A 16,954-nucleotide genomic window follows, 5' to 3' on the forward strand; every position below is an offset into this window, starting at 1 on the left:
TCTCAAGGTGTGACTCTCCTGATTAAATTACGTTATGAATAATAATAAAACCATAGTCTTCTCTGTCTTCTGAATGTATACATATCTGGGTGGTGTGGGTCAACTAATCCTTCCAATATCGATTAAATGAGGGAACAGCTGTTGGTCCTATGGAGAGGTTGTCTTCACAGTGAGAGTGTGGAGTCTGTATCGTTCGGTGCCACCAACGGAGACTCGAACGAGATAGCTCCAACAATCTAAACTCGATTTGGTTTCCGAACAAAATGCTGCTGCAGTGAACACCATTTCCGAAACAAGTAAAAATGCGCTCAACATCGGGACGCGCTTTAATCAAGGCGACATCCGATTGAAATAGGCTACCCGGCACGCAATGACGCTACTCTCCGTTGACCCGACATCACCGGCGGTTAAGCGGGGCTGGCACCCAAAGCCACTCACGTTGAGCGCGTGGTGGCCACGCTGCTGGTACTCCAGTCCCAGGCAGCCAACGCAGCCCATGTGGTGTCCTGTGGAGGGCGGCCCGACGGCACCGCCGCCGCCGCCGCCGCCACCGCCGGCGCCCTCCCACAACCCGGCCACCGCACCGTTGCCACAGCAACAAGAGGACGCGACTGCAGCCGCCGCCGCCGCCGCCGCCGCCGCGGCCGCCCCGGGTCCCGGGCCGCTTGCCCCGCGCTGACCGCTGGCGTCCGACCGCTCGTCGGGAGGCCCCACGGACGGCGGGGACGGGGAGCCGCCGTTCATCATGGCCGGCCCGACGATGCCTCCGTTGACGAGGCCGGTGCCGGGCAGGGAGACGGAGGTGTAGTCCAGGCTCGGGTAGAGATATTCGGCCTTGCAGTTGGGCAGCACGGGGCCTGCGTTGGGCAGCAGCGACGCGAGCGCGGGGAAAGGGACAAAATACCGACAGACGTGCTCGGGTGAGCTTGGTATTCACGGGATGATCTCTCTTAAAACATTGGGCCCCAACGTACTGTTTGTTTAAATGAGCCACACCTTGCCGATAACACTCGGTGAAAATCACAACCGTTCAAAGGCGTCCCCCTTGGTTAAGACAAATGCGATTGTTTGGAGTGCCCACAATCTGGCTATCACATATACATAGACACGTACAGTCAAGAGACTCGCAAAGCATTGCATTTCCCCCCCCCCCACCCCACCCCCCAAACGCTAGGCACCTTATTCAACCTCGTACCCTTTCCACTTTATCACCATTAAACACTCAGAAGTGCCCAACACGAACCAGAGCCGGAGCCAGACATCGAGGTGGCACGCCCTACCAAACACACGAGGCACCGGCTGCCACTGTGCTTCCTTTCGTTGCCAGCAATTTGGCCAAAACATTCAGGCGGCGGCTGCCCCTACCCTCGACACGGCACCAACACAAAAGCGTTTATCGTGGATTCGTGCCGTGCTATGCTTAAAACCTTCGTGACTGCAGGAATTCATATTCTTTGGTTCTTTCGGTAAAGTCACGAAGACAGAAAGATTAGAATAAAAAGTACATTTTGATTTTAATGAAAATTTATTTTTATTTTTCTATCTACGTGACGTTACCGAAACAACCAGAGAGTATCCTCCTGCGACTAATTTTACTTCACCAGGTAAGGCCCACGGAGCCATGTGGCTCTTTTTCAGAAGCGACCTGGCCACACATGATAGCTCAAAACGAAGTGCCTCGTCATCATCACCACCACGTGGACACGCACAGCAGCAGCCAATTACTCTCCCAACGTCCCGGCGCCGACTTTCACCAAAATGAACTCCGAGCGCGTCGTCACCTGGCGAGCCGTAGCCGCGGCAGTGTTGGCGCGCACGCCACACCCACAGCCCGACGAAGAGGATCACGACGAGCAGCAGCAGGCCGAGGCCCATGCCGAGCAGCAGGTAGAGGAGGTCGCGACTGGGGGCCGCGTGCGGCGACATGCTCTCGCCGTCCACGGCCGGGGGTGGCGCCGGCCGGTCGGCGCCGTCGCGGCCGGTGGGGTCGCTGAAGTCGAGGAGGCTGCCAGCAGCTGCACGTTGGGGGGGGGGGGGGGGGCGAGGTTAAGATCGGGGTCAAGCTCGAGATCGGGGTCAAGAGGGTTATTGCGGACGACGCCGTCATGCCGGTGTCCCAAATCTGAATGCGTAACGGGCCGCTGGTGCCATCGAAACTCGTGGTGCCCGGCGATTTGATTTCGAGGCCGTTGTCAGCGCAAGATACGTTACAACGGACGCCCCACTCGCGCTCGCCCACCTCTCGTCTCGCAGATCATGACGTTGCTGAACTCGCTCTCTCCCGCCGTGCTGAACCACTGGATCTTGATGTCGTACGACGTCTCGGGCTGAAGTCCGCTCAGCACGTGCCAGTCTCTGCTCCCTGGGGTGAAACGGCGAACGGCAGCTGTTACGGCCGGGCCGCATCGTGGATTAATTCGACCAACGCGTGACCGCGCGATTCATGCGGCACGCCACGTGTTTATCGCTGCAGGATGCAATCAGCTACGGTGTGACATATCTTCATGCTCCTGTAACGTGATTGTGCTATGAACATCTCGATGGCGAGATGTTAGCTACCTCGCCTGGTATAGAGGAGGTCGTGGGTTCGATCCCGACCCTGACGCCTACATATTTGGAATTTGCATGTTCTCCCCATGGTTGCGTGGATCGTTCTCCGGGTCCTCGGGTTTTTCCCCTCGACATTTAGAAACATGTATTTAGAGTATTTGGCTGCCATAAATGTCCACGTGAGAAGCCACTTCGTTGAGCCATCATTTGTGGCCAAGTTCCTTCTCAAAAAGAGCTATGTAGCTCAATGGGCCTTACCTGCTAAAATTAAAAGTTTAGTTTAGTCTTAGTTTCTTCCCCTGGAATGAAAGTTACAGGGAACTTGTTCTCTTTAACAGTGATTTGTGTTCGTGCAGTATTCTCTGTGTCTCCTGTAGACGTGTTTTGTTTGCTCTGATTTTCATGTGCTTCTTTGCTGTACTTTATATTGCAAATGAGTCTATGCTTGGTCTCTTGAGCTCTAACCTGGTTAAACAAATGAATCTGAATTCTAGTGCAAGCTAGACAAAGGCAAAAAGACAGATTCCCCGTATAGCCTTAACAGACTGTAGGGGCAAGTGCTGGTAGCGAGCACCTACGAAGGACGTAACGGTACACGAGGGGGTGGGTGGCCAGCACCACGCCCGACAGCCTTTTTCTCCCGAGTGGCGATGTTTACACACCGCACCAGGTACTAATTTGAGGCCGAGTCAACCTAGGGGAGGCCCAGGACCGGTTCAGATAATCGTCACTGGTGTTGGCCGTGAGCGGAGATTACCGGGTTCATCGCGCAGCGCGCTAACCGCTACACCACCGCTCCCCACAGTGCAAGCTAGGACAGCATACACACACACACAGAAATCTGAAAGACATTACATTCAGTTCTCAAATCACTGTGGTAAATACCCACAATGCACACGTCACACAACTCAGACCGTTATACTAACGCACGTGCTCTCTTCACACTTAATTAAAGTGCGATGCTTTCTGTAAATTATGAGAAAACCCATGCCAACAAAATGGGACGGCCACATTTCGCATTCGAGTTGGCGATCTAAACAACGATACGGCCCCACCACGTTAAGCTCTCTTGAGCTGGCAGCCTCGACAAGGCTGACAGCACCGTCCGTGTAACGCGGTGGTCACATCACACGCGTACAAGGCAAGACGGGGAAGCCGCACCTTCTGACTGCTTACGAGCGCGGCGCGAATTTGTGCGCCGTTTTCAAACTGTGAATTTGCGTCGGACGTGAGGCCACGGAACCGAGGAAGGCTGCGCGTCTGCGGCTGGAACGGTGCTCACCTGCGCGCAACTTGCACAGCGCGAGTGCCGCTCGCACGTCACATCCCTCGAACTCTAAACATCCCCCAGAGCCCTAAGCCGATGCGACGGCGGTGGCTCGTGCCGGGTGCCGCCGAGGCGCTCACCGTGCAGGATCTCCTTGTGGTAGTCCTCGTCGTTGTCGCTGTCGGTGGGGCGGTAGTAGACGGTCACCTTCTGCACGGGCTGCGCCGGAGCTGCGGCCGACGCAAACTGCGTACGACGAGCACGCGGGGTGGGGGCGGGCGGTGGGGGGGGGGGTCACGACCATCAGCGTGATCATCCTCCTCGTCGTCCGCGGCGGCGGCGGCATCGTGACCATCGTCGTCATCACCGTCGCCATAATCGCCACCATCACTACCACATTGACAATCGTCCTTGCAGCACTCTCATCATCACGAATCGCACCTCCGGTTATCACGGTTGGCTACGTACGGTGCGAAAGAAGTTCAACATACGTACACACACACGCACACAACATTCTACTTGAGAAATATTGCTCCGTCTCCCGGCACGGCAGTTAGAACAAATCGAGCAAGTTTCTTAAAATCCCCCCTAACCTGCTTCTGTCCTCCCAGCAGTTTAAACCATATCCAGTCGTGGGGTAAAGTGTGTGTACTCCAACACTCTTCCAGGTCATCTGGTCGGCGTGAAAGAGCAGACCAAATACAGCGGAAGCGAGAGCAAGTGACTGCGGGGCCGCACCTTTAACTTTACTCCACCCTGCTCAAATGAGCATGGGGGATTTCTGGTGAACCAGCACATATTGGTGGGATTTACACATTCCTATGGTGGGTGCCAGTCATTGCACACGACAACTAGCATCATTTCACCGTCTTTCCCAGACAGGGATGTGAACCTGCCGCAAACCACTTACGCGAGACGGTTGTTGCGGCTACGTGCTACCGCACTCTCGGGCATCATCGTTATCATCATCGTCGATCGATCGTTAATAAAATAAGTAATATTTAAAAAAAAACTTTTTTAAAAACACGCTTTAATGAAATGTACCGTACTAGTAATGGCAGAACTCCACTACTCCAGGAAGTGGCCCCGAAGCTTGTCATAACGTAAGGGACCGTGGTGATTAACAGCCAACGTCAGTTGAGCGTGGACAATTAGACCCAAGCCGAAACATAACAAACAGAAAATAAATGTAAAAAATATATAATTATTTTTTTAAAATTATATAATATAGTATTGTCATCAGTATGACATAAGTATACCGAGTTTGCAGTCGATACCTCATTGGGAAGTGGGTAAAAATAGAGTTGCAAGATTTGAGGATACAACAGACAGTGAGTTAATAAAAAGCGTGTAAAAATTGCAACGTACGGTCCAGGTGATGCGAATGGCCGTGTCGCTCACGGCCTCCGTGGCGGAGATGTGGGGGGCGGCGAGCATTCGCTGGGAGGCGGCCCCCCCCCCGGGGGAGCCCGAGAGGTAGAACGGCGTGGAGGGGACGCTCCAGGGGCTCTCGCCGTGCGCGTTTAGCGCCGCCACGCGGAAGCGGTACGCCCAGCCTGGGAGCGTCAAGAAAGCGCGCACGGATCGACGACGGTCAGAAGCTGCGCGATGATTCATGTCGAGGTTTTTTTTTGTTTTGCTCGTTGTCTATAGGAGGTAAAGTGGGATAAAACATTTTTTTGCAAAGATTGCGGACCCTGAAATGTGCCAAATCACGCCAAAGCTGGCGGAAGGGCCTTCGTCGGAGCGAACTACAACGGAGAGTATTTGGGGCCTACTCCGCCACGTCGACAAGACTCGTGTTGAAAGAAGATGGGTGTAAGCCACACTACCCCTGCTACACGCGACTCGCCCATCGACTGACTGTGGTGTAGCCATTTGTACTGCGGGGTGGGCAGAGGTGAGGGTGGGGGGCATTAAGAAATGTGAGTATGAACCGGTCACCTCTGGATTGCAGGCCCAGTGTGCCAACCATTACAACGTGGCAGCGCCATCATCCCCACATGCATGACTAGCTCGTACACAATCAACTGTCTGACAATTGGTGGCAGATCAGGATGGAAGGATGGTGAGAGGAGGTGGGGGATGGAGGCAATCGCCACCCCCTTGAGAGCCAAACAATTGATATTTTATCAATATTCATAAGTCATCCTTGCAATGGCTTTTGGATAGTCATTGAACAAGGACAGTCACCACATCGTGCGCTTTTAGGTGCACTTCTGCGGCCATCTGGAACGCTCTTCATTCCGATATCAGGAAGCCACTGGAGCTATGCACTTCTAAATCTAGATTGAAAACGAATGCCGTCTTTTCCCCCGCACCTCCGATGAGCACGGTTGTCTGCACACGGTGCGAAAGTGGCTCAACATGAACACATACAACATTGGGATAAAATACATACATTCATGTTTTAACATAGCAGCGCCCACCGCGCCCCACGCTCCGCGTCCGATGACGACGGTCGACGGCCTTACCGGCGGCGAGGCCGTCGATCTGCACGGCGAGTTTGGCGGGCGGGATGCCGGACGCGGCCTCCTTCCACTCGCCGGCGCCGCGGCCCACTCGCCGGCACTCGACGCGGAACGCGCTGACGGGGGAGCCGCCGGTGCCGCGCGGCATCCACGACACGAAGACCGCGCCGCTGGCACCGGAGCGCACGCTCACCGCCCACGGGGCCTCGGGGACTGCGGGGGACAGGGGGGAGGATGAGGAGGATGAGGAGTAGGAGGATGAGGAGTAGGAGGATGAGGAGTAGGAGGATGAGGAGTAGGAGGATGAGGAGTAGGAGGATGAGGATTAGGAGGATGAGGAGTAGGAGGATGAGGATTAGGAGGATGAGGAGTAGGAGGATGAGGAGTAGGAGGATGAGAAGTAGGAGGATGAGGAGTAGGAGGATGAGGATCAAGAGGTTGAGGAAGATGAGGATGATGATGAAAATGAGAAGCAGAGGGATGAGGATGAGCAGGAGAGTGAAGATGTTGATGATTAAGCGGAGGAATGTATGAGGGGCAGTAGATGGAGGAAGGAGATGGGCAGACAGGGAAGAATACGAAGTGGAAGAGTTGGAGTAGGAAAATCAAGAAATGGAAGAGATAGCGTCACGAGTAAAAGTGGAGCAGAGGAGAGGAGGACAAGGAGAAAGAGTACTTTGGTTGTTTTCAAGCAATGCTCTAACGTAGATAAGCAATCACTGCTCGTGTTTTCTCTGTCTGGCCCGTTTAAAGCTGTGACACGGATCTCAGATTTTTTGCGGGGCTCAGAGGAGGCTGCGGGGGTGGGGAGGGCGGACTCGTGAAGCCCCGCGTAGCGAGCGAGCGGCGGGCCCACGGAACAGCTGCTTGCTTTGTTTTCCATGCGAAACGAATGCAATAAACCAGCGGAGACTCCCACTAACCCTCACCTACTCCCTTCACCCGAGTTCCCTTTAACGATCAACTCCGTAAATGACAATGAAAACGCCAGTTGAAGTGCATTAAAGAGGCTCGGCATTTTGCGAGTGAGAAAAGTTTTCGTTTTTTTTAGATTTTAGCAAAAAAGAAAAATCTCGCGGCTATGAAGCAACGCTCGTGAAGCCAGCCGCATTCCCTCCACCGCTCGGGCGTTGATTGCCATTGATTTGAAGCAAGCTGCAGTCAACTACTCGGCATCGATTTAGCTCAAGGCAGGTTTGGGGCGTGCCGCGGGTCGTCCACGCTGGCACGCATCCCGCGGAGAGGGCTCGCACGTGGAAGCGAGGCCTCAGCCTTCCCGTGTCCTTGGTCGCTGTGAGCAGGGGCTTAAGCGAGACTCAGGATACAGCTGCATGTTGTTTGTCAAATGGATATGGTTGCTGGATTAATGCCTCTCTCTCGTACATACACACTGCCACCGCCTGCCCGCCCCACCCCCCCCCCATGTCTGCTTTTGCACAACGTTGTTCGGTATGGCTACTCGAGCCAAATCCATTGATCCCTCTGGAGTGGATATAAACTGTGTACCATCGTGTGGCCAAGTCAACACTGAGAGCGACTTCCGGAGAGAGGCTGCGTCACGCAGCACCAATGTGGAATTTCTGCGACCGTTTGGGGGCCTCAAACAGTGGCGAGCACCGCGACATGTCAGTACGCGCAATGGGACAAAGATTTCAAGTTAAAATATATCATGTGTCAGAAAGTCACTGGATTTTCATTGTGTGTGAGAAACAAACATATCACTGTTACGTTCGAATAAAGCTTAGTCAGTCATTTAGCAGTTTTACAGCAGCCGCTGCTGGTTTTGTGTTCTGTAATTACCGTGTTCTTTCGTAGCAGATTGATTAAAACTGTCTGTACATGGATAATTTTCCTTTTGTCTTCTTTTGAAGGAGGACATTGTTTTTTACGTGGAAGGATGTATACATTTTTACCAATCCTATCACCTTTTCCCAATAACTTTGGCCCTCATGAACAGCACTTATTCAGTAACAATTCAACCAGAAACCCAGAGGCTGAAAACAAATCAAAACAGCGATTCTCAACCAGTATCTCAATGGCGGCCCACGTCAGACCAGCGATCCCAACCCAGCTCCAGCCTCCAAATCACAACCGAGCTTACTCAGGGCCACAACAGAGCGAGATCGCACGTCCACGCCTCTGGTCGACGTAGTGTTTAACGTTTATATTTTGGTCCCTTTTGCTCCAACATGGCACTGGCTTTCCCCGGGCACTTTCAACATTTCCCCCCGCGCGGTGCACACGCCGCAACCTGAGTTCCCCACGGTGAAAGCGCGGCGGCTTGAGAAGCGACGACCTGAAAAAGGTGAGTAGATGGCCCGTGTGTGTAGAGATTACTTTGTTTGGAAGATTTTGTTACGTGCATTGCCCCCCCCCTCCCCCCCACCAACGTTTTGTTTTTCCCTTTAATTTTGTTCTTCGTCCCTCGCCTTAACTTCCCCATATAAAAAGCGACACGTTCCCGCTCACAGTCCCTACATGAGTGGGGCAGTGAGCCCAATCTTCTCCCCTTTCCCAGTGCCCAGGAGCACCGAGTTGGGACTCTGGAATTCCTGTAACCCCCGCCACCCGCACCCCCTCCCTCATTACGCTTCGTGCCTATTACCGGGCTCTTGTCAAATAAAAAAAATGTGAGTGGAAAACGAGATGCGCTTCTTTGACACGAGCATGACAAGCGAGGGCGTAGGCCGAGGGGGGAGGGGGGTGGGGGAGCGAGTGCCGCGGCGTGCGTACCGGTGTGCACGTCCGGCTCCGCAGGGCTGTAGTTGAGACTGTAGCTGTTGACGCCACTGTCGTCGTTCGAAGGGCGGCGCCACGGATTCACGGGACGCAGGCCGCTGCCGGGCTTGCGGGAGCTGTTGTTCTTCTCTGCAAGGTGTGATGTTGCGGTGATGGTGGGTGGTGGGTGGGTGGGGGGGGGAGAAGGACAACGGCACAAATCAGCGATCGGGGCGAGACAAATCCGATTTTGAGCGACTCGGCACACGCCCAGAAGTGACTGCGGACCGGCAACGCCGGCTAAGTCTTGCCTGCCCGCGTGGTACGGGGCCCCGCCCCGGCCGCACCGGTGCTCCGGTGCCGGCTGAATACCTTTGGCGGTGCGGAAGGTGAGCATGGCCGGCTGCCCATTGCCGGCGCGACTCCGGGCGACCATCTCGAGCTCGTAGAGGCTGTCGGCCTCGAGCTCGGTGAGCGATAGGGAGCGCTGGTCGGCCGGTACGCGCATGCTCTGCCACACCACAGGATCCTCCACCGTCACCTGCGGGGGGAGGCGGCAGACATGGCAAGGTCAAAATGTGGCAAACATCAAAAGGCTCCTCCTGGTCACGGTTAGACTTGGAACTTTGTGTGATGACAAAGTAAGTACCGCTTTGTGTGAAAAGTTGAGAGTGATTGCCTGCTGGCGAAACTTGCTCCCACTTCCAAATGTGGTATTATTTTCTTTATCCATGATAGCCTCAGAAAGCATTCAGCCTGGTTTTTTTTTCAGAGGATCCTGTTTTGGGTTGTTTGCCCAACTAACACCATCATCCCTTGGGGATGATCCCCTTGGGGATCAATTTTTGTGGGAAGACCAGTTGCCCTTTGGAGAGACTGGTTCCACCATCACAAAATGTGGAATTCCTACCACCGGCTCAGGGCTGCCAGTGGGGATAAGCACTGACCAACTCTCGTTTGAACAGTGAGACACTTTAACTTACCCTGGATAATGACTGGATAAACAACCATGAAAATAATAACAACAACAATACATTTACTCACTTCTTTCCCCTGTTTTTCAAAGCAAAGTTGAGGGTGCAAATTCAGCAGGTCTGTGTATGGGAGACCAGATTTGTGTAAATTTTATTGACACCGGACACAAGTCTGGGGTGGGTTTGTGTCACTCTCTGGAGAATACGGCAACCGCTTGCAATTGCGCGACAGGACCGCACCTTGCGGTACTTGACGAGGTAGGCCATGATGGGGGCTCCTCCATCTCTGCCGGGCCTCCACCTCAGCTCGTACGAATCCGGGCTGGAGCTGCGGGGCGCGCTAAGCATTATGGGAGCCTCGGGAGGGAGGAGGGCCGAGTTGGTCGCCACGGCAGCAGCGGCGGCGGGGGCGGGCACAGCGACGGTGGTCGGCACCCCGCTGGACCCGGGCGTTCCCGACGGCGGCTCCTCCTCCACCTCCGCCGGCTCGTCTTGCAGGGGGAGCTCCGGGAGGCGCTCCGTCGCCGTCTCCTCGGCCGCCTCCTCCTCCTCCTCCTCCTTGGGCTGCGCGTGCTCAGCGCCGCCGCCTCTCTCTGCGGCAGGAGGAGGGCGGCACCGCGAGACGTTGAGCCTCTCTGGGACGTGAGACTGGTGGCTTTTGCTTTTAAAAAGAATTAATATATGTACCTGCTAGCAGCGCAACAAATACAAGAAGGCAGAGTACTGAAAGACCGCCATAAGACAAAACAAAAATAAAGTATTTTTTATTCTACCAGGAAAGGCCCACTGAGCTATATAGTTATTTTTCAGAAGCGACCTGTCCACAAATCATAGCTCAACGAATTGCCTTATCTCGTACAAATGTATAGCAGCAGCCAAATACTCTTGACGCACGTCTTTAAATTTGGAGGGAAACACATGAGGACCTGGAGAAAAATCCACGCGACCACAGGGAGAGAGACATGCAAACAGCAAATATACAGGCGTCAAGGTGGTGATTGAATCCACGACCTCCTGTATACCAGGCGAGGTAGTTAACATATCACCACCGTGGCACCCATTTTCGCCACCATTTGAGACGTTTAAAATAAATAAATAAATAGAGGATTTAAGAAAGCAGATAAATGTGAGAAAGGTAAGACAGAGGGAAGAATAGGAAGCAGAGATTGACTCCAATTTACTTTTATTGAAGAGTATTAACACACAATGCACCACTGGGTGGGTAACCAGTCTGGCAGGTGTTGTTCACGAGTTGAGAGGTTAAACCCTGCTGGGAGATTCAACCACATAGATCACAATCGCAGTGCATTGTTGCGGGAACTCGGTAGTGGTTATTCTGGAGATTTAAAAAGTAACACAATTTATGGCAATGAAACACATCCTGACATGCGTTTGTCCTCAGAAGTGATTAATTAATTAGCGATAACAACGTCGCTTTCTGAGAAGACCACGATGATGTCAGGCACAACCGCGTCACGGCGAGGCGCCCGCGCGCGTGACATGTGACCTTCTCCAATCCGCGGTGGGCTTTTTTTATTGCCAAACTTTGGCCGACCCTTTATAAACACAAATTACAGGGCAGGTTCCCCAACAGAAACACAACCTTATACCGAAACTTAAGTGCTGCTCGACAAGGGGGGGCACGGACGGTGCCGCGCGACGCAGCGCCGGAGATCTCACCAACGAGCCGGAGCCTCGTGCCTCCGCGCTGCACCCTCTGCTCCTGCGTCACGGGGTTGTACGCAGCGCAGCGGTACACGCCGACGTCCTCGCGGGACACGTTCCAAATGCGCAGCGTTCCGGACGGCAGCAGCTCCACGCGCCCTGCGCCGTTGCCAGGAGTGGGTTGTTAGCGTCGCACCATCGCGACGCCTTTGCCGACAACGCGCGCGTGCTGCACAGGCGACCGATAATGTCCGTGCGGTGCGAATGGCACGTCCAACAGAGAGCTCAGGTCACGAGTCGCTCGAGCGTCGTTTCGCTTTATGAAGTCAAACTTTTCGTGTAGCGCAACGACGCCGTCTAGGCGAGGGGGGCGACTCCCCGTACTCGTCACGTGTCTTCATTCTCTCACGCTCGCACACACGTGACTTCGGCACCGCGAGAACAGCGCGGGGGGAGGGGGGGGGGGACACAAAAAAATAGGCACGGGCGAACGCGGCGGCGAGCGAGCGAGCGAGCGAGCGAGCGAGCGAGCGAGGCGGAGCGCCATACCCGCGGCGGTGCCCAGCCACTTCTGCTTGAACTTGTATCGCGCTTGCGCCGGCGGTCGGCTCTCCGGGAGGGAGCAGTGCACCTGCGCCGATTCTCCGAGCGCCACCTCGAGCACGCGGCGAGCGTACCAGCGGAACTCGCCCAGGCCTGGACGACACCGCAGCGCCGTCAGACACCGCCGCCGACGCAGGCGCTTCATTTCCGCTACGCCACTGGCGAATGTCACTGTGTCCGATGTTTTTTTAGTCTGAACTACAATAAAGGATACATTGCACATTCCGATTGCAGGGGCCCAATGCATTCATGGGACGCCTACTCTTGGCTGTCCATAAAGTAGTCCTCGTTTTGTGCACCGTGGAGGAACGATGATAGATCGATAAGTCAACAGGTGAGTAAAAAATGTGCTTGCACCGCTCTAATTACAGCGCAAGCCAACCCAGCCATGCTTCCTCCATCAATACACCCTCATCACCCAGCTGTTCATAACCTCATGTACCTCCGCTGCAAAATCTCCTTCAACCGACTGGACTGCTCATCAATCTCTCCGCACGGTATCTGGCCACGCTATTGAAACTAAACTATGAATTACTTTTATTTTTCAGAAACCACCTGGCCACAAATAATAGCTCGAAAAAGCGGCTCATCATTTAAACGCACGATTTTAAATGTGGAGGAAAAAACTGTGGGCGGGGGGGCCCGGAGAAAAAAATCCACGTGACCACCGAGAGAGCGCAAACTCCGAAAAATAGACGTCACGTGGCCGAGGAAGTTAACGTCTCTCGCCAGCGCGGGACCCCGCCACGTGCCGCTTGCCGCGTGCCCTACAACCGCAAAGCTGCTGCGTTTGTCTGCACTCACGGGCGAGCGTGACGTTGGCGGGCGCGCTGGTCACCGAGCCGTTGCCGGCCGTCGCCACGCAGCGGTACGCTCCCTCGTGCTCCGGCCGGAGCGCCGCGATGAGCAGCTCGCTCCCCGCGAGCAGCACGCCCCCGTGGCGGGCCGCGTTCTCCCAGGCGCCGACCCCGCCGCGACCGCGGTACTGCCAGTCGAGGGCAGCGCCTTGAGGGTCCGTCGTGCAACCGAGCCTCACCTCCCCTCCCGGCCGCTGCGTCACGGATTCCGGCTCGGATGTCAGCCGGAGGGAAGGCTCTGTTGTGGCACATGTGCACAGGCACACGCACACGCGCACAAAACATACTCTGCTTGTATAACGCGGGCAGAGATCTCGCACCCCCCGGCCCCTCCGACGGCCTACATGGGGCAGCAGGCTCAGATAATGGACTCGTATGAGTACCATGCACTCACTTCGGGGAGGGATACAACGTTTCTCACCTAGGTGTACATGAAGGCATTTATATACTTACTGACGGAAACTGGACGCATTGTACGCCGTGTTTCACAGGGCCCCTCCCACTGAATAGAAACCGCTGGGGAAGCGCCAATTGTCGAGATGCGTTAAGGGTTAAAGCGTTCACGAATCAATCAAGGGCGGCTGGCGGGCCCAGTAAAACCGTGTGCCGTTTTTTTTCATAGACCCGGGCAGCATTAACAGCTCGACTTGCAAGCTGCGGGTGATGTTCGACGCGACGTCCCAACGCACTCTCCGGCAGATTTGCACACGGGAGCGACACAGAGAGAGAGAGACACAGAGAGAGAGAGAGTGCGACACAGAGAGAGAGAGAGAGTGCGACACGAGCCAGGCCAGAGGAGAGATTCCTCCGCTTTGGGAGAATCGGCACCGTCAGGACATTGCTTCACGATCATCGCATTTCCACGGCAAGGTCACGTTGTTTTTATTTTCATATGAATGCCAAATCGTTCGCTTGTTCGCAGCGCGTAAAATAAAGGCCAAGAGTGTGGAAAAATTAGCAGTCAGCAGAGCCGATAAACTTTTATTTGCAGCTGAGCGAGACTTGCTGTGACCCCAACAGCTTTTATTAGCATCCTCTTTGTAAAGGGGGACTCGGAATGCAGATCATTTATCACGGCGGCCAAGGGGCGGGGATGGAGGTGGGGGGGCCTGTGGGGGGGGGGACAGGGGGGTAAAGAGGTGGGGGGGGGGCTGTTTCCCCTGCCCACGGCCTCCACGCATTGGCAAGTGTCAAACCCTGACCCCCCTCTTATCCAATGATAAACTCCCGCAGTTCATACAATAAAGCTTTGTCAAACACGCTGACTGACACAGTGACAATAACACAACGGGGCTACGATCACGCAGGGCGGCCACAATGCGTGGCGGAGCCGTGCCCCTCCGCCCGCCCGCCCCCCCCCGTGAATGGGAGCCGATGGCGACGGCCGCTCTTGGACCGGCATTGCGACGACGAAGCGAAGCGCCCGCAGGGAGTTTTGCGTAGCGAGCGGCCATCGGCGCCACTCGACAGACTCGCGAGATGTCGACTACCTCGTCCGGTATGCAGGGGGTCGTGGGTTCGATCCCGACCAACACCTGCTGCTGTATATTTGGAGTTTGCGTGTCTCCCTCTCTCTCTCTCTCCGTGGTCGCGGGGATTTTTCTCCGGGTCCTCGCGGTATTTCCCTCCGCATTTCGAATGAACGTGCGTTTTGAGTATTTCGCCGCTATAAATGTGCACGTGACAAGACAATTCGTCGTGCGATCATTACACGTCGCCATGTCGCTTCTGAAAAAGAGCTATCTAGCTCAGCCAGCTTTAAATGGTAGAATAAAAATAGTTTCGTCCCAAACACACGTCCCAGACACACATCCCAGACACACGTCCCAAACACACGTCCCAAACACACGTCCCAGACACACGTCCCAGACACACGTCCTAGACACACGTCCCAAACACACGTCCTAGACACACGTCCCAAACACACGTCCCAAACACATGTCCCAGACACACGTCCCAAACACACGTCCCAAACACACGTCCCAAACACACGTCCCAGACACACGTCCCAAACACACGTCCTAAACACACGTCCTAGACACACGTCCCAGACACATGTCCCAAACACACGTCCCAGACACACGTCCTAGACACACGTCCTAGACACACGTCCCAAACACACGTCCCTAACACACGTCCCAAACACACGTCCTAGACACACGTCCCAGACACACGTCCCAGACACACGTCCCAAACACACGTCCTAGACACACGTCCCAAACACACGTCCCAAACACACGTCCGGCCCAGGTGCCGCTTCGGCTCGAGCACTCAATAATGCACAGCAGCCTGGTAGGTGATGAGTTCTCATGCAGCTTGGGGCCTCGTCGCAGCCCATCATTTTCACCAGGGCCAATAAAAAAGAGCACAACTTTGTGAGAAATCCACGGTGGTAGTGTGCTCATCGCCATAGGAATTGGTATTTCCATTGCTGGGTAAGAGCTCGGAGGGAGACACCAACATTTTGTGCGTGTTCCCAAATGACACGCGCGTAAAGTAAAGCAGTTATTTTATAGGTCAAACAAATCCCACCGCTGCATTAAATGTCGGCCAAAAATCTTCACTCAGCGTCAGCCAGAGAGTTAGCAACACGGCAATGACGACAACAACAACAACAACAAAAACACGCGGACAAGTTGAAAAGATGGAGAGAAATCCGGTCAGCATCCGTACTTTCCTTTAAAAAAAAGTAACAACAACAGTCAACGAAACTACCGACCATTTCCAACGAAAAATATTGTTCTGTTTTCACACAGCGGTGAGCAGAAGTGCTGCCCAAGCGGCTTGCGAAAGCTGCTGCCAGCCAACACCGGAGCGAGCCACCCCCTCTCCCCCCCCCCCATTTTCAGCCGCGTCTGTTGGGGAAAGCTAATTACAGATAATTGCTGGAATCGATCAGCAGCACCGGGGAAGGTGGGAGAGAGCCACTGAATGGGGCTTTTGAGCTCCGTCTCGCTCCACACACAGGCTCATTGTGAGCGCGGAAGCTTGGGTGGGTGTGGGGGGGGGGAGGGGGGGCAGCACCCACCTCCCTGTCCAGCCCAGAAGCAAACCCCAGCTCGGCCCTCACTCCTGCTTCAACTACCTCAACCGCGCGAAGATGCCACATAGGGAGAGCGACCTGCGAGCGGCGGCCGAGTTGAGCGGAAAGGTCCGCCAAGCCGCGGGGAAATGTGCGCGCGTGCGGTTCCATCGATTTTAATTGTTCGTTTCAGTGTCAGTGCCAAAACACCACCGCTGGTGGCTTCCAAAATTATCATTCAGCCGAAGCGACACAAGTCAAGGCAAGGCAACTCCCTGACCCAAACAAATATTGCCTCCTCACCGTATTTGTCTCTCCACGTAAAAAAAAAAAAGTGTTTTTTTTTTCACACAACCCGTCGCTACACAGTCTTGCTGGGCGTGCATCTTTCCAGCAGCATTGATTCAAGCACTTGCAAAATCTCGACCAGTTTCAACATTCAGCGAGTCTCCGGCAGAGTGAGGCTTGCTTGAATCAATGCTGGTGAAGGGCCAGATCAAGAGATTGCGGGACGATGTTCCCCTCTGTTGGTGGCTCTGAGCTATTAGTATAAATTCCACATTCCTACGGCGTGGGATATCCCTTTAATGACAGCAGATAACAGGTGACATCTAGTTTTGCGGATTTTTTTTTTTACCTTGTTCATTTAAGATAACATTCAACATCAATGTTTAAGCCTCGTAACATTGGAAGAGTATTCACTCATCAAATGTAATTGCAAATACCATGACTGAACGTCTTTCTTACGCAAAACTTCAGTTGCATGGAATACGAACGTATACGTGTATATACACAGTACTGAAAAACACCTACACACACAATGCGCA

General features: G+C 54.3%; 1 protein-coding gene across 3 annotated transcripts in view; it reads right to left on the bottom strand.

The window, feature by feature from the left end:
- LOC116948092 (brother of CDO-like) overlaps nt 1-16,954 on the bottom strand; it is an 87,242-nt gene that overhangs the window by 8,945 nt on the left and 61,343 nt on the right. For all 3 annotated transcript variants that reach the window (XM_032964427.2, XM_032964426.2, XM_076071234.1), the window contains exons 3-14: nt 13,053-13,343; nt 12,195-12,341; nt 11,661-11,804; nt 10,221-10,573; nt 9,379-9,547; nt 9,022-9,156; nt 6,292-6,501; nt 5,186-5,373; nt 3,958-4,063; nt 2,240-2,362; nt 1,782-2,015; nt 439-857 (exon numbers count right to left, since the gene is read on the bottom strand). In XM_032964427.2, coding sequence (XP_032820318.2) covers nt 439-857; nt 1,782-2,015; nt 2,240-2,362; nt 3,958-4,063; nt 5,186-5,373; nt 6,292-6,501; nt 9,022-9,156; nt 9,379-9,547; nt 10,221-10,573; nt 11,661-11,804; nt 12,195-12,341; nt 13,053-13,343 — 2,519 coding nt within the window. The remainder of the gene's footprint in view (nt 1-438; nt 858-1,781; nt 2,016-2,239; nt 2,363-3,957; nt 4,064-5,185; nt 5,374-6,291; nt 6,502-9,021; nt 9,157-9,378; nt 9,548-10,220; nt 10,574-11,660; nt 11,805-12,194; nt 12,342-13,052; nt 13,344-16,954) is intronic.

This window comes from Petromyzon marinus, chromosome 32, assembly GCF_048934315.1.
Source record: "Petromyzon marinus isolate PM22_M1 ecotype Great Lakes invasive population chromosome 32, UKy_Petmar_22M1.pri1.0, whole genome shotgun sequence".
Taxonomy (NCBI): Eukaryota; Metazoa; Chordata; class Hyperoartia; order Petromyzontiformes; family Petromyzontidae; genus Petromyzon; species Petromyzon marinus.